The sequence below is a fragment of the Cladophialophora immunda genome (assembly GCF_000835495.1).
Source record: "Cladophialophora immunda strain CBS 83496 unplaced genomic scaffold supercont1.2, whole genome shotgun sequence".
NCBI classification, from domain to species: Eukaryota; Fungi; Ascomycota; class Eurotiomycetes; order Chaetothyriales; family Herpotrichiellaceae; genus Cladophialophora; species Cladophialophora immunda.
In genome coordinates, this window is record NW_015622542.1 from 5147661 (window position 1) to 5171313 (window position 23653).

General features: G+C 53.9%; 8 protein-coding genes across 13 annotated transcripts; 5 read left to right on the plus strand and 3 right to left on the minus strand.

Annotated features, from left to right (window-relative positions):
• Positions 1 to 640: 640 nt before the first annotated feature.
• Positions 641 to 3417, plus strand: PV07_04036. Of its 3 annotated transcripts, XM_016390809.1 has the most exons (5): positions 641 to 1291; positions 1362 to 1562; positions 1653 to 1885; positions 1952 to 2132; positions 2229 to 3417. In XM_016390809.1, the coding sequence occupies exons 1-5, from the start codon at positions 1258 to 1260 to the stop codon at positions 2573 to 2575; spliced, it is 996 nt and encodes a 331-aa protein (XP_016252711.1). In that variant the 5' UTR covers positions 641 to 1257; the 3' UTR covers positions 2576 to 3417. The 3 variants fall into 3 exon arrangements, with proteins under 3 accessions (XP_016252711.1, XP_016252710.1, XP_016252712.1); XM_016390808.1 differs by having other exon boundaries at positions 1362 to 1885; XM_016390810.1 differs by having other exon boundaries at positions 1952 to 3417.
• A 632-nt stretch (positions 3418 to 4049) lies between these two features.
• On the plus strand, positions 4050 to 5116 carry PV07_04037. Of its 2 annotated transcripts, XM_016390812.1 has the most exons (2): positions 4050 to 4614; positions 4663 to 5116. In XM_016390812.1, exons 1-2 carry the CDS (start codon positions 4580 to 4582, stop codon positions 5072 to 5074), a joined length of 447 nt encoding a protein of 148 aa, XP_016252714.1. In that variant the 5' UTR covers positions 4050 to 4579; the 3' UTR covers positions 5075 to 5116. The 2 variants fall into 2 exon arrangements, with proteins under 2 accessions (XP_016252714.1, XP_016252713.1); XM_016390811.1 differs by having other exon boundaries at positions 4050 to 5116.
• A 155-nt stretch (positions 5117 to 5271) lies between these two features.
• PV07_04038 (uncharacterized protein) lies at positions 5272 to 8431 on the plus strand. The gene is made up of 2 exons (XM_016390813.1): positions 5272 to 5939; positions 5998 to 8431. The coding sequence occupies exons 1-2, from the start codon at positions 5376 to 5378 to the stop codon at positions 8206 to 8208; spliced, it is 2775 nt and encodes a 924-aa protein (XP_016252715.1). The 5' UTR covers positions 5272 to 5375; the 3' UTR covers positions 8209 to 8431.
• On the minus strand, positions 8289 to 10768 carry PV07_04039 (uncharacterized protein). The gene is made up of 2 exons (XM_016390814.1): positions 9914 to 10768; positions 8289 to 9829 (listed from the first exon to the last, which is right to left on the minus strand). The coding sequence occupies exons 1-2, from the start codon at positions 10497 to 10499 to the stop codon at positions 8637 to 8639; spliced, it is 1779 nt and encodes a 592-aa protein (XP_016252716.1). The 5' UTR covers positions 10500 to 10768; the 3' UTR covers positions 8289 to 8636.
• A 245-nt stretch (positions 10769 to 11013) lies between these two features.
• Positions 11014 to 13150, plus strand: PV07_04040 (uncharacterized protein). The gene is made up of 2 exons (XM_016390815.1): positions 11014 to 11394; positions 11464 to 13150. Exons 1-2 carry the CDS (start codon positions 11146 to 11148, stop codon positions 12922 to 12924), a joined length of 1710 nt encoding a protein of 569 aa, XP_016252717.1. The 5' UTR covers positions 11014 to 11145; the 3' UTR covers positions 12925 to 13150.
• Positions 12923 to 15119, minus strand: PV07_04041. Of its 2 annotated transcripts, XM_016390816.1 has the most exons (5): positions 14969 to 15119; positions 14729 to 14910; positions 14573 to 14655; positions 13381 to 14506; positions 12923 to 13211 (listed from the first exon to the last, which is right to left on the minus strand). In XM_016390816.1, exons 1-5 carry the CDS (start codon positions 15019 to 15021, stop codon positions 13063 to 13065), a joined length of 1593 nt encoding a protein of 530 aa, XP_016252718.1. In that variant the 5' UTR covers positions 15022 to 15119; the 3' UTR covers positions 12923 to 13062. The 2 variants fall into 2 exon arrangements, with proteins under 2 accessions (XP_016252718.1, XP_016252719.1); XM_016390817.1 differs by having other exon boundaries at positions 13381 to 14910.
• Positions 15120 to 15214: 95 nt separating this feature from the next.
• Positions 15215 to 19938, minus strand: PV07_04042 (uncharacterized protein). Its single transcript, XM_016390818.1, has 3 exons — positions 19481 to 19938; positions 16446 to 19433; positions 15215 to 16399 (listed from the first exon to the last, which is right to left on the minus strand). Exons 1-3 carry the CDS (start codon positions 19859 to 19861, stop codon positions 15413 to 15415), a joined length of 4356 nt encoding a protein of 1451 aa, XP_016252720.1. The 5' UTR covers positions 19862 to 19938; the 3' UTR covers positions 15215 to 15412.
• Positions 19939 to 20166: 228 nt separating this feature from the next.
• On the plus strand, positions 20167 to 22390 carry PV07_04043. 2 transcript variants are annotated; one of them, XM_016390820.1, is made up of 3 exons: positions 20167 to 20413; positions 20472 to 20818; positions 20868 to 22390. In XM_016390820.1, exons 2-3 carry the CDS (start codon positions 20700 to 20702, stop codon positions 22159 to 22161), a joined length of 1413 nt encoding a protein of 470 aa, XP_016252722.1. In that variant the 5' UTR covers positions 20167 to 20413; positions 20472 to 20699; the 3' UTR covers positions 22162 to 22390. The 2 variants fall into 2 exon arrangements, with proteins under 2 accessions (XP_016252722.1, XP_016252721.1); XM_016390819.1 differs by having other exon boundaries at positions 20167 to 20818.
• Positions 22391 to 23653: the final 1263 nt, after the last annotated feature.

Here is a 23653-nt window from a genome sequence, read left to right on the forward strand (position 1 = left end):
TGACACTAGTGGACGCTCGAAGCTTCGCACTATCACCAAAATTTCCCTCTAAACTCCACTCTAAGTCGACCTCCAAAACTTTGTTTCCTTCTCGGCCTCGCTATCTGCCGGTGGGTTCGACCTGCCACCTGCGCTGGGTGCAGCCTGCTCGCTATCGACCGGGGTCAGCATCACATTCCCCCCCCCTGCGCGACAACGCTCGCAAGCTCGCGAGAAAAGAAGAGCAGGTCAAGGCACAACCCCCCCGTTCTGCAGACCCCCTCTCGACCATTATCAAACGCACTGCTATTGGCAGAACCTCTAGTGAAAAGCCTGCCACCCTGGGCCACCTGGTTCCACTCCAGGAAGGCGGTCACCCACCTGCATCTCTGATCATACTCCCTCCACGGACCCAAGCTCCCAGTTGAGACGGTTGTCCGGCGCAGGTTGTCAAGGAATAAGAAAAGCAAAAAAGAGGGACCCCTACCCTGTCACGTCACCTGGGAAGAATAAACGCTGTGGTTGGAGTGCGAAAGCAGACACAACGCTCAAAGGCAAAAAAAAGCCACCCACTCAACTGCTACATAGAACAAGGAGGATCCTGGGGCCAAAGGCAAAACCTATCAGACTCCCCCCCCCCGACTCTTTTGCAAGACTTTGGCCCGTCTGCTCTTTGAGCGCAATTCTTTATTAGTCCTCGGGGGCCCGCACCATCTCGAGGAAGTAACGGCTACTCTTCATTCAGTTCAAGCTTGCAACTAGCGCTGTGAAAATCGTGCTAAAAGCCCTCTTTTCCGACCCATCTTCGCCCCCTCGGTTCGAACGATACGGTGCGCTGCCCCTGGTCAAGATCAACCCCGTCCCTTTTGTTGCTTGAGCGCTGGCAGCAGCACCGATCTGGTGCCCGTCTCTCGTGCAAAAAGGCGCTTGTCGCTCCCGACCCAACCCCATCCAAAGCACTTGTTACAACCTGCTCCCCACCTCGGCCTCTTGAGGTTTGGCCGCTTTCTTGGACTCCCTCGTCTAGAAAGCCTTCAAAATAAAGAATACGCCGGTCTCTGGCCTAAGGATTGCTTCAATCCGTATCGTCGCCTGTCTGTCCAAACGTGTGGACTGGTCCTTTACTTTTGAGGGACCAACTGTCATCCACAACCTTTCTCTCGGGTCAGTCACATCATACGCCGGTGACACTCGAGTCTCCTACCACCATATCACTCACTCCCTTGCCTATTAACCGCGTTCCTTCACGTGGGAGGCAGGTAACGAGAAACACCTTTGATGGACAGGGGTGGATCAGAATACGCGCAGTCAGGTTAGCAGCAACGAGCCATCATCATCTTTGCCGCGAGCAAGCTCTGAGAAAAATTTCTTTGTGTCAATAGATCAGTCGTCTGTCGCGACCTACGCCACGCAAGACCCGCGCTCTGCCACTATCTCGAGCAACAACACACCGCAGTCGGATTACGGTCTGACTCCGTCGTCGGCGCGTTCGTCGGGTTTCCCTCCAGAGCATCTGCGCTACAGCCAATACCCTCCGGCGCAGCACCATCAAGGTGCTGTTGGAACAATGGCACAACCAACAAGTCCGTCAAAGTCCCTGCCAGAAGGAGCACCCAATGGCAATCCAACCGCAAACTCCCACCATGTGAGGTCTAACTCGGATGTGCCTATAGATCCCTCGATTTCGCAAGCAAGCCCGACCTATCCTCCCTATTCGCCTTACCCGCAAGGACAGGACATGCAACATGCGTACCAGCCTCAGCACGCGCCATACATGCCGCAGCGACCACCGCATGAGCAATGGGGCGGTTATCCACCACAACATGCGATCCCGGGGCCATACCCTCATCCTGGACCGGGGGTCCAAGGCCCGCCTCCATCTTCAGGTGCATCGCGCTCTGGTCAGGTACGTTGCGCGTCCTCTTGTGGCTCCTGAATGGGATAGATTGGTTTTGACAAATTTTCCGTGCAGGTCTACTCATTCGTCCCTATCCCGGGTGCGCAGCAGCATAAGCGACCGCGCCGTAGGTATGAAGAAATTGAACGAATGTACAAGTGCGGCTGGAATGGATGTGAAAAAGCGTATGGAACACTGAATCATCTGAATGCCCACGTCACGATGCAGTCGCATGGAACCAAGAGAACTCCAGAAGGTGAGCTACACCCTTGTAGGCCTCAAATCTCTGGACCAGTCTTTTCGGCGAGACCATATGATTTGTTGATGGGGCTCGACTGACCTTTTCGCGTAGAGTTCAAGGAGATCCGCAAGGAGTGGAAAGCTCGCAAGAAGGAAGAAGAAAACGCGCGCAAGGCGGAAGAAGAGCGCCAGAGAGTTGCAGCGCAAGCTAATCAGGTGGACGGTCCACCGGGCGATGCGCATCCCGTTCCTGGCCAAGGCTATCAACAGAACGGCACTCGACCATCACTCCCACCCATTGGCTATCAGTCCGCAGAGGGGCACGCTCAAGGACAATACGGACAGCCGCAAGGTGGTATGGTCTATCCACCAGGCAGCACCCAGATGAACAGCTATCCCAATTATCCGAATTCGCCTTATGCGCAGCAAGGCCAGGTTTACCAACAACGTCAATATTAGAAACATACCCATGAGCAAGCCGCCAGGCTCCTGGCTTGTGGTGCGTCCTTGGCTCTCAGCGATCACTCAGCTTTGGATGGTGAGCGGCGCAAGAATGCTTATGTCAAGAGCTGCATGCTTTCATGGAGTGATGCAGCACCTCATTTTTACACCAAGATACCCCTAGGTGGGAGTGGAGGAGATAATGGACGAGCAAACGCGGACCAAGTCAAAAGTATCGTGATGAGGAGCATGCTGGGAGGAGTTTGTCACATTGGCTGGCGGGTTCCGATACTCATGAGTTTCCTTTTCTTTGTTCTCGTTTTCCCCATCTCTTTTTTTTTTGTTTCATTTGACGCGTTTGTCACCATTTGCACAGCAAAACGCGTCTCTTTCGAGGGTGATGAACGTTATGACCGATCGGCCGACTGCATGCATTTTTGTTGAAGAGGACCAGTGCATTTTATGAGAGCAGGGGATTGTTCCTGTCTGCACAGGCCAACCCGAACATCGAAGAGCTTTTGGAAGGGAAAGACGATGGGAATACAGTCAACAGCATGGATTGTCAATGCGTGCGTGTCCACCGAAGGGAGAGCAAGGGGAACTGTCAAATTGCTGTTGGGTTGGGAAGTCTGGTCCCACGAGTGCTCGTTATTGTACAGTGGTGGTACCCTAGGGTCAGACAGGATATGACTTGCACTCCGGTCAGTCGGTGCTGCGGGCCGGAATTCGTTATTAGAACAAGGAGTTGGTCTTGCTGTTCATGTTCAGACACAGAAGGCAGACCAGAGATCAATTTGAGCATCAAGTGATTATGGCGAATAAACGGGTATTTCCTTTTTGGCAACACTGCCAGATCCCTGGGCTTGATAAATTTCTTCGATGACTGATTCACTAGACATCAGTCGAAGTGTGTCGTGAGAATTAAGTTGGGCCAGGGGATCTCCAGTGGTGTATTTGGCGTGATTTAGCCTGTCCTACCAACTGGTGGATTTTTCCAAAGCGTGGCAAACAAACACATGGCAAAGTGAAGACCAAAAGCTGGGGAATTCCCTGGCTCGGTTTTTTAGCATGCAGTCATCAGGTTACACAACGTTGCGGACCAACTACTGTGAGGGAACTAAGATGGCGTCCGAAATGGGCTCGCCGTTGAGGTCTAGACTGAGGCCGACAAGATGCACGAAATTCACTGGTGTGAGGGTTGCGCAACCACTGAAGTCTCTGCGCTTTCCAAGCACCGGCGCAACCGCAAACGCCCGCGACGGCGCCTGGACTAGGGCTTAGAAGCTTCAGAGCTGGAACCCAGGGGGGCCGAGATGGGGGGGTTTGATGGGGATGAGGGGGACCTGCTTTAGGCCCTTAGCAGCCTAATGTTGTTAACTGGACGAGCTAGCTGAATGGTGAATAGCGGGCACACTACCGCTTAGTTTCCCGGGCCTCGCCATGTCACAGGCGACCCTGCGTGCCCTGCGTGCCTGCGTCGTCCTATCCAAGCACAAAACTCACCCCGACACACCATTTTCTACACCCAGATCCCGACATGGTGGTTCAACCACTCCTCCATCGCCCTTCCATCCTCCGCCTTATTTGACGCTAGGTTTTAGTACCACACGACGAACTCTGATGCCCTTGCTCAGACCAGCCTCAGCCATAACAACGCTCTGGCGCCTTCGCAATGGACAACTGACTAGCCCACTGGACCCTACGGTCACCTCCACCGAGACTGTTGAAAAGAACATCATCTCTTCCGCATTCTCTTGCCTGGGATTTGGGCTTGGAATCTTTGAATTCAACGGAACCACTCGGATCCTACTGCCATCCACAAGTGCCTCTCTGCCGGGGTCGCCACCCTGTCGGCGAGCATTCCATCCCTTTGTTCTCGGAGTACTCGGAATGCGATTCTTGCCCGGAGAAGGAAGAATGTCGTGAGGTGCAAAGGCACAGGAGTAACATAACGCAAATACACGAGTCAAGAAAGCTGGTCTGAATGGCCGGCCGTGCCCGGAAACCGAATCCGCAGCGTGCATGAACAAAGTTCCCACTGGGAGGTGCCCTCCAAGGTTTAAGTGGCTTTCCCTGTCAGCCAGAGGAGGAGCTGAGCAAGGCAGGGTACATCGTTCTAGCAAAGTGCTCCATACAGAATCCGGCCATTCCTTCTGCATGGCTCCAGGTTGGCGCAATGCCACGTTGGCTGACCAAGACCAAACGATGCGATCGCGGCTATACGTGAAACGGTGTGACGCTGACGGGTCTAGAGAGGCATGCGACAGGTACCTAGTACTGCATAGATGGAGCCTTGAACGTCAGCCCTACCGAGACTCGCAGCTGTGGGAGGCTAGGAGAATACGAGCGCAGGTCGAAGGATGGCGCCTTATATGGAGACCACGAGCCTTGCTTATTATCTCGTCCTGTCTAGGGTCCTTTGAGTCGGATTTCCACCGAGGGGTTGTTGACGCCCGGATTGCTTCTTTGGCCTATGTATCACACATCGCAGACCTGACCAACGACAGACGTATCTGAACGATTGTCAGGCCCAGCCCTCAGCGACTCGATGTACCAGGTACCTCGGAAACGAGACATTACACCACCCTGACAAGAATGCCGCTATTTTGCGGGAGCCCATCCTTGCATGACGTACATGACGGTCATCGGGTAAGTTTCCTGACCGGAAAATTTTGAAATTCTCCCGACCGGACGGCCGCGAGCCCTATGCGCAGTAGCCATCGCCAAGTCGCCTTGATTGAGGATAGGATTCGCTCTTTTTTCTCCCTCTCCTTTTCTCGTACTCCTGTTCCATCGCCTTATTTGGCTCTTTCTCCTGATGTTCACCTGCGATGCCTGTCTTCGTCGGGCACTTATCTCGCTGGGGTGCGGCGCCGGTCCGTCACACTTCCCATCTCCCTTGTCTAGACACTCGTTCGAGCACGCGATCAATTCCACGGCTGCCTTCTCTCGCGATCATGCAACTCTACAATCCCTCAGAAAGGGCCATCACCGCAACGAGCTTTTCAGAGCCCTAAAAGAGGAACGCAAAACCCCCCCCGTGAAAGCCAAGCCGTCGAACGCTCGCGCAAAACTCCTGGCGAAAGATGCTCAGGCAAGGGAACGCAACTGGTTGCAGCGCCTTGAACCCTCCGACCGAGAAGCATATCTGAAGAAGGCGATGGAGAAGGAAGCCAGATACTTGGTGGACCCTCTGAAACTGGCTCAGGGCGTCGTCGAAAAACTCCGGGACCACAATCTGCAGGCCGCCTTGGAGCTGGTCCGTGCAAGTGAAAGGGCTCATAACGGCAAGGGAGTGGACAATGTCGTCAGTTGGAATCATATCATAGATTGGCTGATGGGCCAGGAGTCTCCTGGCGAGGCGTGGAAGGTCTACAACGAGGTATATTCAACTCCACTCCATAATGCTGCGCCTGACTGACTCGATTCGTTTCCCGCAGATGAAAAAACGAGGCCATAAACCCGACTCCCACACTTACACCATTATGCTGAGAGGCTATCGCGATAATGTCAAAAACCCGAACGCCGTTCAGCAAGCGTTGAGCGTTTACGACTCCATCTCCGCCGCCAACTCGGCAGTCACTCCGACTACCATTCATACAAATGCTGTCATCAGTGTTTGCGCGCGCGCGCATGATATTGATGCCATATGGAGAATTGCTGGGAGACTTCCTGAACGTGGACCTGGCGCCCCAGACCACGTTACGTTCACCACCATACTGCAGGCCCTGAATAGCGAAGCGCAAAAGAGGGCAATAGATCGAGGAGGCAGAGAAGGACCTGGTTTTGATCCGCAGCCAATATTTGACCAAGTGATTGACGACGCGCGCAAGTTGTGGCTTGACATTACCGCGCGATGGAGAAGAGGAGACCTTCACCTAGATGAGCCCCTTGTCTGTGCCATGGGAAGATTGTTGATGCTCTCGAGCAATCGAAATACTCATCTGGATGTTCTCAACCTGGTCCAACAAGCCATGAACATAAGCAGATTGCCTGAGGCTTCAAGTGCCGATCCGGTAGATAGGATAGAGGAGGCGGCAGAGGAACAGGAATTGGAAATCGCAGCTAAGCACGAGCCTCCAACCTTCCTCGACATTTCAGCAACGAGAGCAACCCGCTCGAGTCCGCCCTCAAGACAGCCCAGCATGGCGATCTCATCTGTGTATGCCACGCCTGGTACCAATACTCTCTCAATGCTCATGGAGACAACCACCGCGCTTCGGAAGCTGAAGCTGGGCAAATACTATTGGGAATTGCTCACATCCGCAGATGGCTCTTACAAGATCGTTCCCGATCATCAGAACATTATGGCTTTCCTCCGTCTGCTTCGGGTTTCTCGCGCAAGTAGAGCGGCCTTGGACGTTCTTCGAGCTCCACGACCCAATGACGTACGAGACAAACTCATGGTTCGGGGCACATTTGTCATAGCCATGAGCACCTGCCTCCGAGACAAGAAGAATCCAAACGTCTTCGAGACGGCCAGCCGGATTATGGATTTGATGCAAGAGAGCACACAAGATATGAGAGTTGACCCTGATGGTTCTGAAACAGAGCCTCAAGGCCAGAAGCTCAGGTTCTCTCCCAAAGTCCTCCGGATGTATTTGGAAGTTGCGATGGCGACCACCAAAGGAATTGGTGCCGGCCCGCTCGAGAAGACCAGCAATGGAGACTTGGATTTCGAGCGGGATCCTAGCAAAAACCATACTTTGAGAGCATTGCGACGACTCGGTCCCGATGTGATCAACGTCAGGCAGCTAATCAAATCTCACTTGGTTGAGCTTGAACAACAAGCTGCCATGAGAGGACGTACAATCAGAGTCCAAAAATTGCTTGAGAAGCGCCAGATTACGCCGTACAGCGTCACTGAAAACATCGGCGAACTGGTCGAGTTGCTGCGGACCATGATCAGTGCGATTGACAAGATCATTCTGGTCAATGAGCGATTGGAGGATGATGGAATGGGGCCTTTGGATAAAAGCATTTTGACCGAGTGCTGGTTGCAGAAACGCAAGTTGTCGGCCTTTGTATCCAGGGTTGCGAATGTGGTTGCGGACCCCAAAGGACCTGGAGAGCTGAAGGCGCGGCGTGTAGACGAAAGAGGTCGTCCCTTGACTGGCAGAGGCAAGCACAAGGAAGACGCAGATGCCGGAGCCAAAGACGCCGAGGAGGCAGGCGACGAGATGGCGGACGAGGGTTTTGATGCCGGCATGGCCCCTGCCAGTCCGCGCGCAAAACTCTTGGACGACATCAAGACCGCGCAGGCCAAGCAAGCCAAGTCCAAGGAAGAACGAGGCCTCTCACGCCGGCAGAAACTGGAACTGATCAAAGAAGAACAAATCCGTGCGCAGTTCCCCAGCAGCGTGTTGAGAGAGCGGCAGAGCGGGCACGTTCGAACCCAGAGGAGGGAGACCACCGGGCCGGTATCGACCCAGGGAAGCCGGGCGGGAGCTTCTCGAAAGGCGCCCGTTTGGAAAACGAGGCAGATGGAGATCAAGGAGATGCGAAGAGAGAAAAGAGAGGCCAAGGCCAAGGAAGCCCAGGAGCGGAGAAACGAGAGGGAGACGTACAGGGGATGGGGAGGCGGGTTCGAGGACATGTTGAAAGTACAGGACAAGCCTGAAAGGGCCGGCATTGTGGAATTGGGGCCCTGATTGTGTTTGGCGTCCCGACTATTTGCACCCCTACGGTTAATGTACGATACAAGGCTTGAGATAGCCTGGGAGGTGGCATGGTTTCAAAGGCGTCGACTAGGACCAGAAAGCAAGGAAGGAGATGGGCGTGATACCAAAGAATCTCTCCCTCTCTTCATCTATGAATACAGGAATTATACTTGTCTACCCAGAAGGAATGGAGTCTCTAAACGGCGCAGGAAACCTTTGCCTTGTCCTCTTTCCTCTTTTCTCTTTTCTCGCCGTGCTGGCCGAACGTTCGGGTCGGGTCGGGTCCTTTTGATACCGCGTGGAACTGACTCTACGAGGGCCTCGTGGCAGGATGTCGTTGTGGATGGGACATTTACAAGCTGTTCCTGGCCGCTGAGTGTGCCCTGCCAGACGAAAAGGGCTCCGTCAGAATGTCGCCGTTAACGGCCATCTGCATGTGTCGCGGCGGGATTCGACGTGCGATCTGAAAGCCACCTCTCCTCCACCTCCCCGGCCCAGATGTCGAGCTTCGCGTTGTTCACAAAGGCGAGGTCGCCGGGGGTGGCCATGTCGGCGGTCAGCCACGACGACATGGCGCTCAGCACGTCCGTCCTGGTCTTGGAACTGGCCATCATGGCCATCTCGACGAACTCGAAGACCTCGTCGACGTGGAAGACCGTGTCCGCGGGCCCGGTCCGCCTTTCGGCGTCGGCGTCGGCGTCGGCGGCATTGTGCGCTATCATCAGGATCAGGACCAGGGAAGGGAGCTTGGCTCCGCCGGCACGAAGGGCGAGATTGGACGGCGCGCTCATCTCCACGGCGGTGGTCAGTCCCTGCAGGTACGCGTTGGTGGTTCGGTCGCTGTCTCGAAATGCCCAGAGCGCCGTGTTGATCGCGAATAGAGCGCCCAGGTAGAACCTGCACTGTGCGTCGTCCAGTTCGCCTGCAGGCAGCTCGACATAGTCGAACAAGGCAGTCTCGGACGCGAAGGCACGAGCACGCCCGCTGCTGTTTGAATCCTCCTCATCCACGCCAGAATCAGGGTCGGGTTTCATGGGGTCGTTGTTGACTTGACGTAAAGCTTTTGACGCGTGCGCCCTGAGATTGAAGTTCCAAAGCTGGACGTCTCGTACCCATTGCGATACCCCTTTCAGCTTCTTTTGGAGACCAGAGTGCGTCTTCCAGAGCCCGTCCACGCCGTTCTCCACAAAGACGTTGACAACCATCAATCCCAACGGATATGTGATGCCTCGGACCGACCGTGTCCCACCTCTCAGTTCCAGAAGTTTTCTTGCTGCCCTGACGTGATATTGGGCGCTCTTGGTGTTGCCCATTCGATGCTCACAGCCTCCCGCGATGGCGACTGCCAGAACGTAGTCGTCCATTAGCGAGCTCCCCTGTTCGGAAAGCCGAGCATTCATCAGCCTATACACCAACGACCTTCGCGCGAGGATCGAGAGTTGTCTGTCTTTCTTCGTGGGCTGAAAGCTCACAATCTGTGATTCAATAACGAGCAGCAGCCACAGGACCACAATTTCGTTCGTGGCCACAACCCCAACAGTACTATGTCGAGCAGTGCTCGCCACGACGCCGGTCGTCGACCCATATATCTGGTCCGGGACCGTGGTCAAGTCTGCATTTCGGATCAGTACAAGGTCCTATTAGGGAGTGGTCCCTGGGACTGCTTTTCTAAGGACAAAAAGAATTCACGACATACACAGATGCAGCAAATGCTGATCTGGGACAGAGAGCTCGAGAGCTGCACGCGCAAAGGGATCTAGAGAGCTTTTGCGGATGTCCTTGGGCAGTTTGACTGGGACCGAAGCCGCTCTAGTCCTCCTCTTTGCGTCCTCAATGTCCTCATTTTCGTCTTCATCCTTCTCAGCGCGGTGAGACGACAACGGGTGCTGGTTTCTGCCTGTGCTGACGTTCAACCTGAATTTCAGAATAGATAATGCGGAGGTAGAGGCACGTCTGTCGGTATTTTCGAGCTCGAGCTCGATCTTTCCTGACGACGATGATTCAGGACTGGATTCGCTGCCTTGGGTATGGGAGGAATCTGGTGAAGTTGAGACGGACGCGCCGCCACGAGCCTCAGATCCACCTCTCAACGGCCTGGGAGTGCGGACCCTGCGGGCAGGCGGTTTAGAGTCTTTAAACGAGTGCGAAACCCGAGCAGCATGAGATCGAGCCTCAGACTTTGCGGCGTCCAGAGCCTTCCGATTCGCCGAGGTATTGCCTCCCAAGGCCGAGATGGTGGCATTGGGGGAGAGGAAGTGTATCTGATATCGATGGCCACTCATGGTCGTGGGTGCTGTTCATGTTCATTTTTGGCCATCGGCTTAACTCGCTGGGTGGTTCGAGATCATCGCCAGGCGTCCGAGGATGCAGATAGAGGGTTCCTCAATCATCAGACTCGAGGCAGATAATCACAGGGAGCATTGCCTTTACCTCCGAATGGGCTGTGAGATATCTCCGCTCACGCCCTTGCCAATTTTGCCCGCAACCAGCCGGAGCTTATCGATCAGTGGTAACCAGGCAGATGGAGGATTGAGGCTGCCATGGCGCGTCCAATGACGGCCGAGGCATCAGGTGATGGATCAGACGAATGCATCTTGACTTCGGATCTGGCGAACGGGCAGCTCTTGTTGCAGTCTGTTCCAAGGAGGATGGAGCATTGCACTGACGGAGGTGCCCGGCCGGCTGCTGGGGGCCCTTAAGCGCCCATGGCCGCACCTTGTAAGGGTCAAGCGCAGTGCCCAGGGCTGCGCTAGGCCCTGGGTCCCCCTTGGAGAAAGATTTCCGAAAGAGATCTCAGGTAATGGTCCTGCAGTGACAAACTGCATGTGGAAAACAGAAAACGAAAAATTATGTCAACACATCAACCACTACATTCCTCACCATTTACTCAGTTCGACATCTCGACCCGAGCCTCTCTGAACGCTCGCCATGCGACATGGAGGCTCCCGTCAACTCCGATTCGACCGATTGAGCTCTCAATCATCTCTGGGTCTCCTCCGCCAATACTCTTCTAGCCTGCGGCCAAAATGCGCATGTCTCGGTAACACCTACTACAAAGCTGCTTCGACCGCTCGGTTCTTTAGCCATGCTTCGACAGAGGCTGACCAGAGCCCTCCCTCGGGACCTGTACGGAAGTGGTCAACTCCCCTCGCGAAGACCATCGCGCAGGCGATCGAGGTAAAGGCTTCCTGCCTCCTCCAACGTCAGACATCTTTGTAGCAGCTAACCAACGCCTGTATAAACTAGGTGACAGGACCCATCTCGATCGCCTCTTATATGCGGCAATGCTTGACAAATCCTGACGGAGGGTACTACACTACTAGTCGCCCATCAGCGGAAGATGCGGACCCGTTCGGCGCAGCGGGCGACTTCATCACCTCTCCCGAGATATCTCAAGTCTTTGGTGAACTTGTCGGAATATGGTTCATGACCGAATGGATGGCTCAAGGGCGCCCGTCCCAAGGTGTTCAGTTCATTGAGATGGGGCCTGGCCGAGGGACACTTATGAGCGACATCCTCCGAACTATCGGACAGTTCAAGACATTCGCGAGGGCTATATCGGCAGTATGGCTAGTCGAAGCAGGAGAGGGCTTGCGGAGAAAACAAAAAGACCTGCTCTGCGGGAGAGATGCTGACATGAAGGAGGTTGCCGATGAGACTGGGAAGAATGTCTGGTGGGAAGCCACAAGCGCTCAGGGAATACCCATCAGATGGGTCGAGGACATCGTACTGCTGCCGGCTCGAAACTATGGTGGAGGTGCTGAGATGCCCTTCATCATCGCGCACGAGTTCTTCGATGCTCTCCCTATCCATGCCTTTGAGTCTGTTGCTCCCAAGCCCGAAGAGGCACGGCAGGAAGATGCTAGGCCCCAGCTTCTGACCGAAAGTGGTCAGCCGGTCACGAAATCAATCGCGACCAGCAGACTCCCTCAATGGCGAGAACTACTCGTAGCGCCTACGACGCCGAAACTGACCGCCCTTCTCGCCCCCGAAACCGATAAATCATTGAGTCGTAAAGAGCCTGAGCCGGACTTCCAACTCACCCTAGCCAAGGCGAGCACTCCTTCTTCCCTTGTCATCCCCGAACGACCTCGCTATCGATCCCTCAAGGCTCAAGTGTCCTCGCGCGTCGAGGTGTCTCCGGAGAGTGCTCGATATATCCAAGACTTTGCCCGCCGAATTGGCGGAAGCGCGGTTCCTTCTGCCATCTCCAAGGGCACGCACAAGCAGACCCAGGCAGAAGCACCTCCTCGAACACCCGCGGGAGCAGCACTAGTAATCGATTATGGGCCTCTGGACACGGTCCCAGTCAACTCTCTGCGAGGGATCCGCAAACACAAGATCATTTCCCCTTTCGTGTATGCCGGCGACGCGGATATCAGTGCGGACGTGGACTTTGGAGCTCTTGCAGACGCGGCTCTGGAAGCTAGTCCGGGCGTGGAGGTCCATGGGCCGGTCGAGCAGGGGGCGTGGTTGATGCAGTTAGGGATCAAGGAGAGGGCAGAGAGGCTTTTGAGGGAGCTGGACAAGAACGCTGGTACAGACGAGGAAGCGGAGAAGAGGAGGCGAGAAACTGAGATGGGGTGGAGGAGGCTGGTCGAAGGCGGACCCAAGGGCATGGGCAAGGCGTACAAAGTCATGACGATCCTGCCGGAGAATGGCGGGAGAAGAAGACCCGTCGGCTTTGGAGGCGTGGTAGCTGGGTGAATAGGGATATAGCCCTCTTTGCAACACATCTCTCTCCTCTTATACGAGCAGGGGGAAAAGGTTGTATTCTATATAATCTGTACCATCACATTGTGCCACCACCACCAGAAGGCAGAACCGGGTCTTGCGACCACTCCCTCACTCAGCGGCCGTCTGTGATTGTTCCTGATCAGGGTGTGCATCAAAGTCCCAAAAGCGGACTTCCATCTCGGTGGACCGGACGAAGATGGCGATCAGCTCCTCTATCCGCGAGGGCGACTGCTTGACGATGTTCGCCTCGATGAGTTCTGCCGCGCAGTCGAAGCCGGCAGGGTTAGCATACGAGTCTGGCCAGAAGGGTGGACTGCCGAGGAAGAGAACGAGTTTGTCTGGAACACACAGCGGGGAACAGAAAGGAAGAGCAACAAAGAGAGGAAAAGGGATGCCAGTGAAAAAGAAGAAAAAGGAACTTCTCACCTCTACCAACCCTCACGGCCTCCTGGTAGTCCTCGGCGACATAGTTCTCGACCCACCTCCAGTAGCGATTGCCCTTGTCGCCGGTGACGCTCTCGCGCTCGCGGTACAGGCGGGCGGCGGTGACGCCGTAGCCGATCAGGCAGGGGGCCAGGGACATCTGCAGGGCGAGCCAGTCCTGGCTGGCGCCGACGTCGAGGCAGTAGCGGCTGTAGGCGACGCAGGCGGGCGACTCCTTGGTGACGGCGGGATCCTCGAGGCGGGCGCGCGAGATGCCGAACTCGGCGCAGTACGACAGGTGCAGCTCCATCTCGCGCCGGATGTGCAGGATGATGTTGGCGCTGGCCGTGATGGCCGCCATGGTCTGCGACTTGTACGCCGCCAGCGCGTGCGTGCGCGCAAAGTGCGTCAGGTACAGGTAGTCCTGCACCAGGTAGTTCTTGAACAGCCCCTCCGGCAGCGTGCCCCGCGCCATGGCCGTGGCGAACGGGTGGTGCGTGAACGCCTCCCAGCTGCGCGCCACCAGCGGGTGCGTCAGCAGGTACGTGTCGATGAAGTGGCCCGGCGAGAAGGGCAGGATCTGCAGGTTGTGGAAGTGGTTGATGGGGCCCGACCCGTTGCCGATCAGCGAGTCGGCCATTTTGATCCCCGTCGTGACATAGTGCACGGCGAGACGCGTCGCTGTGGCCAGGGACGGGGCTTGTGATCGGGACTTTTGGAGCGCCATGTTGGAGGCGATGGCGCTGGCCAGCGAGCAGCCGGTGCCGTGGGTGTTTTTGGACGTCAGGTATTGCGACTCGACGATGGTATAGTCGTTGCCGTCGTACAGAACGTCGACGGTCAGGGCCTTGTCTTCGTCGCGGGTGGCTTTGACGTAGTTCTTGGTCAAGGGCATGTGGCCTCCTTTGACGAGCACGGCTTGCGGACCGAGTTGATGGACCAGCTTGGCTAGCGTCTTCAGGTCATCCAGGCCCGAGGGGGACTTGTAGTGTATGTCGGCGTCGCGCAACAGCAACGCAGCTTCGGGGATGTTGGGCGTGACAAGCGTCGACATCGGCAGCAGTCTTTCGCGCAGGTTCTTGACAGCATCACCCGGAAGCAGTTGCGCACCGCTCGTAGCGACCATGACCTGTGCGCGAACCATGAGTTTCCAGAAGACTTGGTCGGTGGAAGTCGGAGCACATCATATTCATACAGGATCAACAATAATGGTAGAAACCTCGTAGCGTTGAAGGGCCTCGGTCACGACCTTCACGGTTTCCGCCGAGGCGAGCATGCCTTGTCCCATCAAGTCTCAGCGACTCGTCCTGCATATCTCGGCGGCGCAGCGCGTTTGGGGACAGGCCCTTACCGATCTTGACAGCATCACATCCAATGTCGCTCAAACAAGCATCGATCTGCTTGCCAACGAAGGCCGGCGGCGTGATGTGGATGTCCACGACACCTAACGTATTCTGAGCAGTCAAGGCTGTGGTGGCGGTCATTCCATAGCAGCCATGAGCCGCAAGGACCTTCTGGTCTGCTTCTAGCCCTCTGTGATGAGAGTCTTGGTGTCAGAGCATAGTGCAGGGATGGACGCAGAAAAACTCACGCTCCACCTGAGCTGTCAGAGCCTGCAATGATCAGAACTCGGGGAGTGGTCATCTTGCACAAGAGGCCACTGTCATCGGTTCAGAGTGAGAGTGATTATGTAGGAGACGAGAGTCTGGCGCGCCAAATACGATCCGACAGATGAATCCGGTCTGGTACATAGGCAGATGAAGTTGTGAGTCGACTATCATTGAGATTGTCGTTTGTCTGGAGCCAATCAGAGAACAAGAGACGCAGGGCAGCGTCTCCACCACGGCTGAGGTCATCGTCGCACCCATTGTGGTATCGTAATACTCCTGCGCTGGGCTACAGAGTCACTGCTATATAGGTATTACCTCTTGTGCTTGTGCTTACTCGAACTTTGCGCTCCATGTAGGCAATTATGAGGGATTGTCGTATCTCATCTATGCAGCGAATGAACGTACTACAAACCCATATCCAAACATCACTTCAGGGCGAAGCCGAACAGCGTATCCATCTCTACCCATTGTCGCCCACATTTCTTCAGATATCCATCCACGACAGCCCTGATGCCCTCGAATGCTTCCTTGTTCGTCTCCGCAAGCACCATGATCCGATCCTTCTTGTCGGCGTATTCCTTGTCCGACCGCGCCTTGTTTTTGGCCTTCTCAACGTCAAACAAGGCCGCAAAGTATAACATCTGGTTGTACAGCTTCTTCTCCGAATACTCATATGACATCCGTCCAAGACAGCCTTCGGCGCGCCCGTTCGGGCCCAGACATCGATGGCCATAGACTGACATCTGCCGGGTTCGGTTGCCGCAGGATGGATCGTCACAGACCAGCCAGCCCTCATAGTAGGCACATGTCTGCGCTCGGATTTGCGACTCGAGTTGCATAACGATCCTCAATCGTGAAATGAGCTTCTTGCAATCGGCATTGCCGCACAAGATACCCTCCGGTGTGCATGAATCCGTGGAATCACAAATTCCTTCAAAAATGGTCGTCTGCTTGCACTCTCCACACTTCAGACTGAGCCTCGCAGCATCTTGGAAGCGGACGCTGTCAGGGATTTGCGATTCAAGAGGGAAAATCTCTGTATTTCGTTGACTCGCCCCGTTCGAAGTGTTGATCTGATATTTGCGAACGTCCAAACCTAAGCACTCGGCTAGTCTGACCGAGTCAGTCCCGGGAATGGGTGCACAGAGCCTTTCAATAGGCGGGAAGATCTGTTTGTGGAGATAGTATTCGACGTCGGGAACCAGTCCAGAATCTGGCTTCTGAACGTCCTGGGGCGTGTAAGATCGCTTCGGCGCTGGTAGACCCTTTGTTTGCTCGTCCCCCATTGTTACAATGTAAGACATAACATCGTTCACCCGAACGGTTTTGCCTCGACTAATCTCACGGAGCGCAACTTGCACCTGAGGCATCGAATCTGCATTGGGGTATTCTGTTGGATTCTTGCCAAGTTTCTAAAGGAATCAGCATCGACTCTCAGACAGTTCAGCGAAAACTTACCGTGTATATGACATATTTCTGAACTGGAATGGCGTTGTCCCTCATGTTGCTCGACAGCTCCCGGAGATATTCGTGGATTTTCTCGAGGACAACCTCTGGATCTTCACCAGAAAGGATTTCGTTCAAAAGCTTCTGGGACGCCTCCTTGGATAAGGCGCAGTACTCTCTTCTCTTCATATCAAGACCTTTGACTTCAAGCTTCTCAACATACTTGCCATCTATCTCGGCCATGTTTATGGCAGCATATTTCTTTTTGGCATGCAGCAGCAAGCGTCGGAAAATGTTGTCGATGTCAATCTCCAATAGTTTGTACCTCTCGTTGACCGAGCGTTTGAACTCCAACCCAACACCCAGGGCTTGCGCAATGTTGTCTGCATTCGTGTTAATCATAACGGAATCGGTGTCGCCATAAATGACCTGGAGTTGGTTGCTTTCTGCGAGCTCCTTCGTGCTTCTCAGAATCTCCCGACCTTTGAAAGTGGTGAGCATGGCTAACGGCCGTGCATAGAAGCGGGATTGGGTATAGCCGAGACACCCGTACATGGAGTTGGCTGTAAGTTTCAAAGCCATTTGTTTGGTATCCCAGAGTGCCTGTTGCTCTGCAGAGGCTCTTTTGTCCTTCATCAGCTTCTTGACTTCGCGACGACGCGTGACAAGGTTGGCGATCAGCTTTGGTAAGATTCCTTGTGGCTGATCGACTGGGACCTCTGGCACCTTCTCCTCGTTCTCATTTTCGGCGGTAGCCGATCGGTCGACAGTTGTGAAGCAGATGTTGTACTCCTGAATGATGCTGGGGTACAAACTGTTGAAGTCCATCACAAGGATGAACTTGTCGTACAGACCCTTCTCTGGCTCAAAGACCAGACCACCTTTGTACTTGTCCTTCTTTTTGGCGTCGGCCCCGTCATCTTCATCCTCATTTTCCTGTGCCTGTTTCGCACGACCTTTGCCGTACTCTTTGTCGGGACAGATGTACTTATTGCGGTAGAACTCGTGCAGCAGAATGTACTCGTTCCGTTCGGCTCGTGTGCCGCTCAGGGTACGTGCCCACGAGTTCCCAGCAAGTTCGGTGAGTACTTTAGTCAACGGCAGCATTTGCAGTTTTAGAGCAAGAGCCGCAATAAAAAAGGTGTCAGCGTGGCAGTGGGTGACATAGTTGAGCAAACCATCGCGAGTGGTTGCCCACGTCTTCAAGGCTGCCTCGTTGTCCAGCTCACGACGACGATTGTCTGGTCCGAGATAGAGGTCACACATCTCTGTCAAGCTCCACTGTTGACATTTGGTCATCAGTGACTTGCCCATGTCGTTTGCCAGATCGCACATGAGTCGCCCCGCCAGGAGCTGTCTCTCAGCGAAGAATGTGGCACCTCTCCCAAAGGATTTTGGCCATTCTCCTCGTTTCAATCTACCGATCCGATGCCACCCTGGGGTTTTCTTCTCTTTCAAGCGACTGAGAAGAATGCTGTAGTCGACTTCTTGAAGTTGGTGGCCAATTAAAACGTCTGGGTCAACCCTTTCGAAAAGTGCAAGAAACTTGCTGAGGAGAAACTGTTCCGTCTTCTCAAGCATAAACGTGTCGTTCCGCTTTTTGGTTTCAGCTTCAAAGCCGACTGGGTAAGCAGATCCCGACGGTCGCATCACGGTGAATGTCCGAGAGGGCATTTCTTCGGGAGGAGTAGTGTCAGTCAGGGAGACATTCTCGTAGACCCGAGCACTCGCGACCAAGATTTCCTGCTTGTTTTCCTTGACATTGAGTTGAGTCCGGAACGCCAGAGACATCAATGTAAGACGTGGAGCTTCGAGGTTCTCCGAGTTGCTCAGGACGGTAATGTTGGCCGGTTTGGTGACAGCACATTCCAGCTTGCACCAAGACGCATTATTGACAGCGCTGAAGTCGGCATCTTCAATGTTCAACCAGCACGGGCCCATGATGTTCTTCCATAGCACGAACTGTTCAAATAGGGCCGTGTTCGTGCCAAACACGCGGGAAAATGTCTCTCCCTGGAGGTCCATCGGTAGTGGATTCTTATCGTAGGGATAGAGAAGTTTGAGGTATTCGGCTTCCTTCGGGACATCAGGGAGCTCGAATGCGTACTTCCGTGTACATGGCTTGACCTTTCTGGTGGAAACCTTCATTTTGGACATTAATGAATCGACCTCACCGTACACGTCGTCCATCTCGACTTCTTCGCTAGTTTCCTGGCCGTTGACAACCCTGTATTTTCTCGGCAGGAAGAAGAGCTTGCGGAGAATATTGTCGACCTTGACGAATGCACTGCGGTACTGTCCACTGGTTTTATCCTTGACCTTGCCAAAGAGACAAAGACTGCCATTGATTTCAGTGTAGTCCAACCAGAACATCCGCAGACTGCCGTCTTCTTCAACCGCATCTTGAGGCTTCATCTTGCCAAAAGTCCGAATTTCCGAAGACGGACTACTCTGGATATTCAGCTTGCTGGTAATCTTGTTCCAAGAAGAAGCGTCTACTTCATTGACTGGGGGCAGCGGCGGAGAAGAGCTCTGAGGAGTTGGGAGCTGTGGAGACTTGATCTTTGGCGGCGGTCTGCTGCCAGTCATGTTGATACTTGTTGATTGAGCAGCTTCATGCCCAACAACCTGGGCAACATCCATGACATCTTCATCCTCGTCCTCCTCTTTGATCTGCACTTTCGTCTTGCGTTCCACAGCCTTGACAACTGGAGAAGAAGGAAGAGGGTCGCTCATGATATTGTCGTCATCAAACGTCGGCAAATGGTCGTCCTGTTCTTGCACAGACTGCGGAGGCGGAGTATCGACCAGCTCGGTAGGCGGAGCTTGGTACCTCTGTCGAGGTTGTTCGCGGGAAGGCGGAGGAGAGAGCACCCTGACTTTGCGTCGATTTTCGGACTTGACTGGTTTTGTTGTATACGTGCGGGTAGAGAGGATATTGGCGTCGACTTCCCCAAGGAGATCGGCCATGAAGGCTTCATCTTCGGCAGTAGTTTGGATCTAGAACTGTCAGAATCAAGCAGTTAGGACTGAGAAAGAGTCTGTACCTTTGGCTTGGGAGCTGCCGACACAGGACCATTGTTGAAGTAGTTGAGAATCTTGTGGTTGGTGCGGTCTTCTTTCTCACGATCTTCTTCGCGTTTTCGTTTCGCAGCTTTTCCTTTCAGTGGAAGCTCCTCGGCATCATCACTGCTATAGTACTGCCGTTCATTTTGCCATTCTTCTCGACCGTCGTCTGCATAACCTTCCCCGTTGTCGTCAACAACAAAGTCATCTTTGTCAAGGCGACTTCGGACGACTTTCTTGTAACCATCTTCATCCACCTCGTCGTAAATGGCGCCTTGGTCTTCGATCTGGTAGGAATCGAGCCGTGTCTTGCCGGAAGCTCGCTGAGCTCGAAGCTGAGCAAGTGCTGAACGATGCGACATCGTGCAAGCTCCGACAGCTGCAACAATGGAGGTACAAGGATTGAGAGACGACTGCCTGAGGATGTAGAAGAAGGAACGTGATGGTGTGAACGGTGAATGGGGCAATTGAATAAAGCTCGCGTCCCGTCACGTCGCGCGTGAGACGCGTGCTGCGCGGGGATTCCGCGAAGCAACTCCACCTTCGCGTCGTGATGGATAAGTATTGTTCCGCTTTCACATTACTCGTGTACGGAGTATAAGTAGCCCGCTCACCCCCTGATCACATCTAGCCTGGCCAGCAAAAGCAAGCAGCTACGTTCTCCTGGGGTGTGCTGCCCAACACTTTGTATGTTCGATGCATCCATCATACGCCCCAATGTCATGGCTAGAGACAAACAATCACATCTGTGAACTGTTTGCTGTCAATCCTGGGAGCCGCCAAGGCGTGTTTGCAAACGACAGACGCCAAAAATGGATAGAACATCTTCATAACCTATTCAAACACAGAGACTGCAACTCTGAAGATAGCCGCCAAGCTAAGATCATCACAATAGGTACTGCCTGCTGCTTCATGTGAGAATTTATATTACATATATATATGCCGCCAAGGGCGTAACCTAACCTATTGGAGCTCCGGGCGCCTTCCAGCTTTATTGCCACCAGAATACGTCGGCCGACAACAACATTGACGTGAATATAATCCCGCCACTTTAACGGTCATGGAGATGGAATTCTTCAAGCGGTGCTTCTTCGCACCAATCCCTCCAATATGGACGTTTCAACCTCAGCCGGGGTTGCCGGATCACAAGCACGACCGCGGGGAAAGCCAGGATCTCACACTATCCTATGGTGATCAAAAATGCCCGTCCCAACGAAAAATCTCGAGCCAGAGATTCAATACATGGTAGTGGAGGTATTGGTGGCTGAGTTTGAGTGGCTGAACAGCAGAATCTGGTTGCGAGAGCACAGGGCCGACAAGTAAGTCTACCCACGACGCCTGGGCGAGCCTTCAGCTGACCTGGCATAGACATCGTGTTCTATCTACGCTCCTGTCACTGAGGTTGGCGTGCCAGAGTTTCGGAGATGCCAATATAATCAAGGCCGTTGTTTTCAAAGAGATCACACTTCAGGCGACGGTACTCAATTTCAACCGTTTGAGACGGACCGGATTCTTGTCTATTGCGCCGTTCGTGAAAAAGATCAATTTTCTACCCACTCCATTCAACATTAGCCTCAAACTCAGGGGCTTTACTAGGGCGCTTGAAATTCTGTCACAGCACGAATCAGATCTGCCAGTGCGGTGTAAGAGGCACGTGGCCACACACTGGGGTCACATCCCTACAACAGAAGCCGAGGTCGCAGCCGCATTTAGGAATTACGGTCAACAAGCATACATGGATCAAGATATTATAAACAGCGGTGAGCTGCAGTGTCTATGGACTGCGACACTGCGGACTTTCCGGCACGCGAACGATTTTGAACTCCTTTCACTCTTCGGCAGACACCCCTTGGATCCCAGTGACGACTCGGGGACACTGCATTGCAAGTCATGTGAGGAATCCAAGTGCACGCTGTACGACCGCACATGTGTTTCTGAGAGTCAAATGTTCAGGACGGCGATACAGTGTCTTGGGTCTGCGAACGCGCAGATCAAGTCCTTGACAATCCACAGAACGCTCGCGCAGCATTTTAACGGAGGGCTCTCTGCTTCATGGGACCTCTTGGATCTTAGCACACTAGAGTCCTTCAAATTCCCAGACTTGGAAATTGTGGAAGATGACTATGAGGGCGACATGGCGGAACGAGATGCTGCGGTGGAAACTTGCTTGGCCCAGTTCCTTCGAAAGCCTCTCCCTAGTCTGAGGGAGTGGAGTGTCGACCACTACGTCGCATATCCTCGAATGCCGCTGCCATCTCTTTCGCATATATTCCTTCCACGCCTTCGTTTTCTCACCCTCGGAGGGATCCTGCTTAGGATCCCACGCCTTGCACAGATCGTTACAAGTTGCGTTGCGTTGGAAGATATCACCCTAAGAGATTGTCACCCTCAGGGACCTGGAGGACGCCGGCTAGAAGACCCAGGAGATGAGGCGTGGCAACCGTTATTCGACGCCTTGTCTCAACATCCGACTTTGACACATATCACGATTGCTGACGAGTGGGACGCTGTTAACAACGAAGGTGTAATCGGCCCGCCCTGCAGTCCCAACACTGTTGGCATTGAAGTCTATCGGGTCATGCTCCAGACTGGCATGTCAGCCGTTCGTAGCCCAGAAATTCGGGGAATATGGGATGCGGCTCTACATGTCTACCTTGGATAGCAACAGCGAGGGCAGCGGTAATTGCTCTAGTCAGGAACTTTTAGGCACAGGAGACATTATGAGGGGCTTCTGGAAGGGGCTACTGGAAATATCGGTTTACGAGATGGCTTACAGTAAGCAGCAAGTGAACTGCGGACAAGACCATTTCTACTTCAGCAGAGGTGAGGGCAGATAATTCCCTGGCTGTACTGGCCGACGAGACTACAAAAGAGACTCGCAGACATTTGGCAGGACTGGTTTGCTATACATTCATTCAGTCAGCTTCACAGTGTCTCCTGCCTCTATCGCAGGCAATCACGTTATGAATTGATACAGCTCGATACTAGGTATGGGGCTCAAAGCATCATTTCCCTAAAGCTTGGTGACCCGCAACGCAGCCTGACTATCCAGGTACGGTGTACATAACAGCCCGTCAAATACATCCAGAAATCACGATCAGTAGCAGGCTCACATGATCCAATACCGCGTCCAAAAAACAATCCATTGTCCCTTCCGCAGGTTAGTGTTGGTGATGTTCGTAATTGCCAATTTTGGAGGGCTGCTACTTTCAAATGGTTTGTTTAGGACCGGGGTTATTTCCAGGAGGGAAATCCTACCAAGCAGTTATTTGGACAGGCGTGACCAGCCCCGAAATGGAGAGAATTCAAAATTCCACTCTGCGGCTCTGGCACCGTTATTAAGGGAATGAGGTGCGGATTTTGAGTACAGGAAGTCAATGAAGACCTCTTCCCGTCCTTTGAGTTTTCTCTTACGTTAACAGCATTCCCAGCCAGCCAGACCTCTATCACGCCATCCCTTGTTGGCTAGCTGAGCAAAGTCTGGAACGAATGTCTAATTAATATACCGCAAGCGAAAAGATTTCAAGGATACTGAGGACAATGATGCGAGCTTGGTTGCTTGAAGCATTTAACGAGCCATACCAGCTCCGCGATATTCCCAAACCCTCGAGCCCCAGTGGCCCAGATGTTCTGGTCCAAGTACTGGCCGCGTCGTACTGCCACACCGACGCAGTGCTGGCTTCCGGATCACGCTGGCCAAATCTCCCTCGCGTTGGATCCCACGAAGTCAGCGGGAAGATTATCGCACTTGGGCCCGACGTGGACCCTTCTAGGGAACTAAGAGTAGGCGACTGCGTTGGAGTGCCTGCGCGGGCCTACCATCCGTGCGGAAAGTGTTTCGAGTGTCGGAACACAGGTGGCGATCCCGTGGGATACAGTGTTTATTGCCCTAAGGCAACCCACTTCGGCCTTTCACACGACGGTGGCTTCCAAGAGTATGCACTGGCAGATTCGCGGCAGGTGGTGCGCATTCCGAGCGGGCTAAGCGCTGTCGACGCGGCGCCTTTGATGTGCGCTGGACTGACCATGTGGAACGCATTAGCAAGAGTGGGCATATCTATGGAGGAAGGAGGTGGGAAGGGCTTTAAAGTTGCTATTATGGGAGCTGGTGGTGGGTTAGGTCACTTGGGCATTCAATTCGCTTCGAAGCTCGG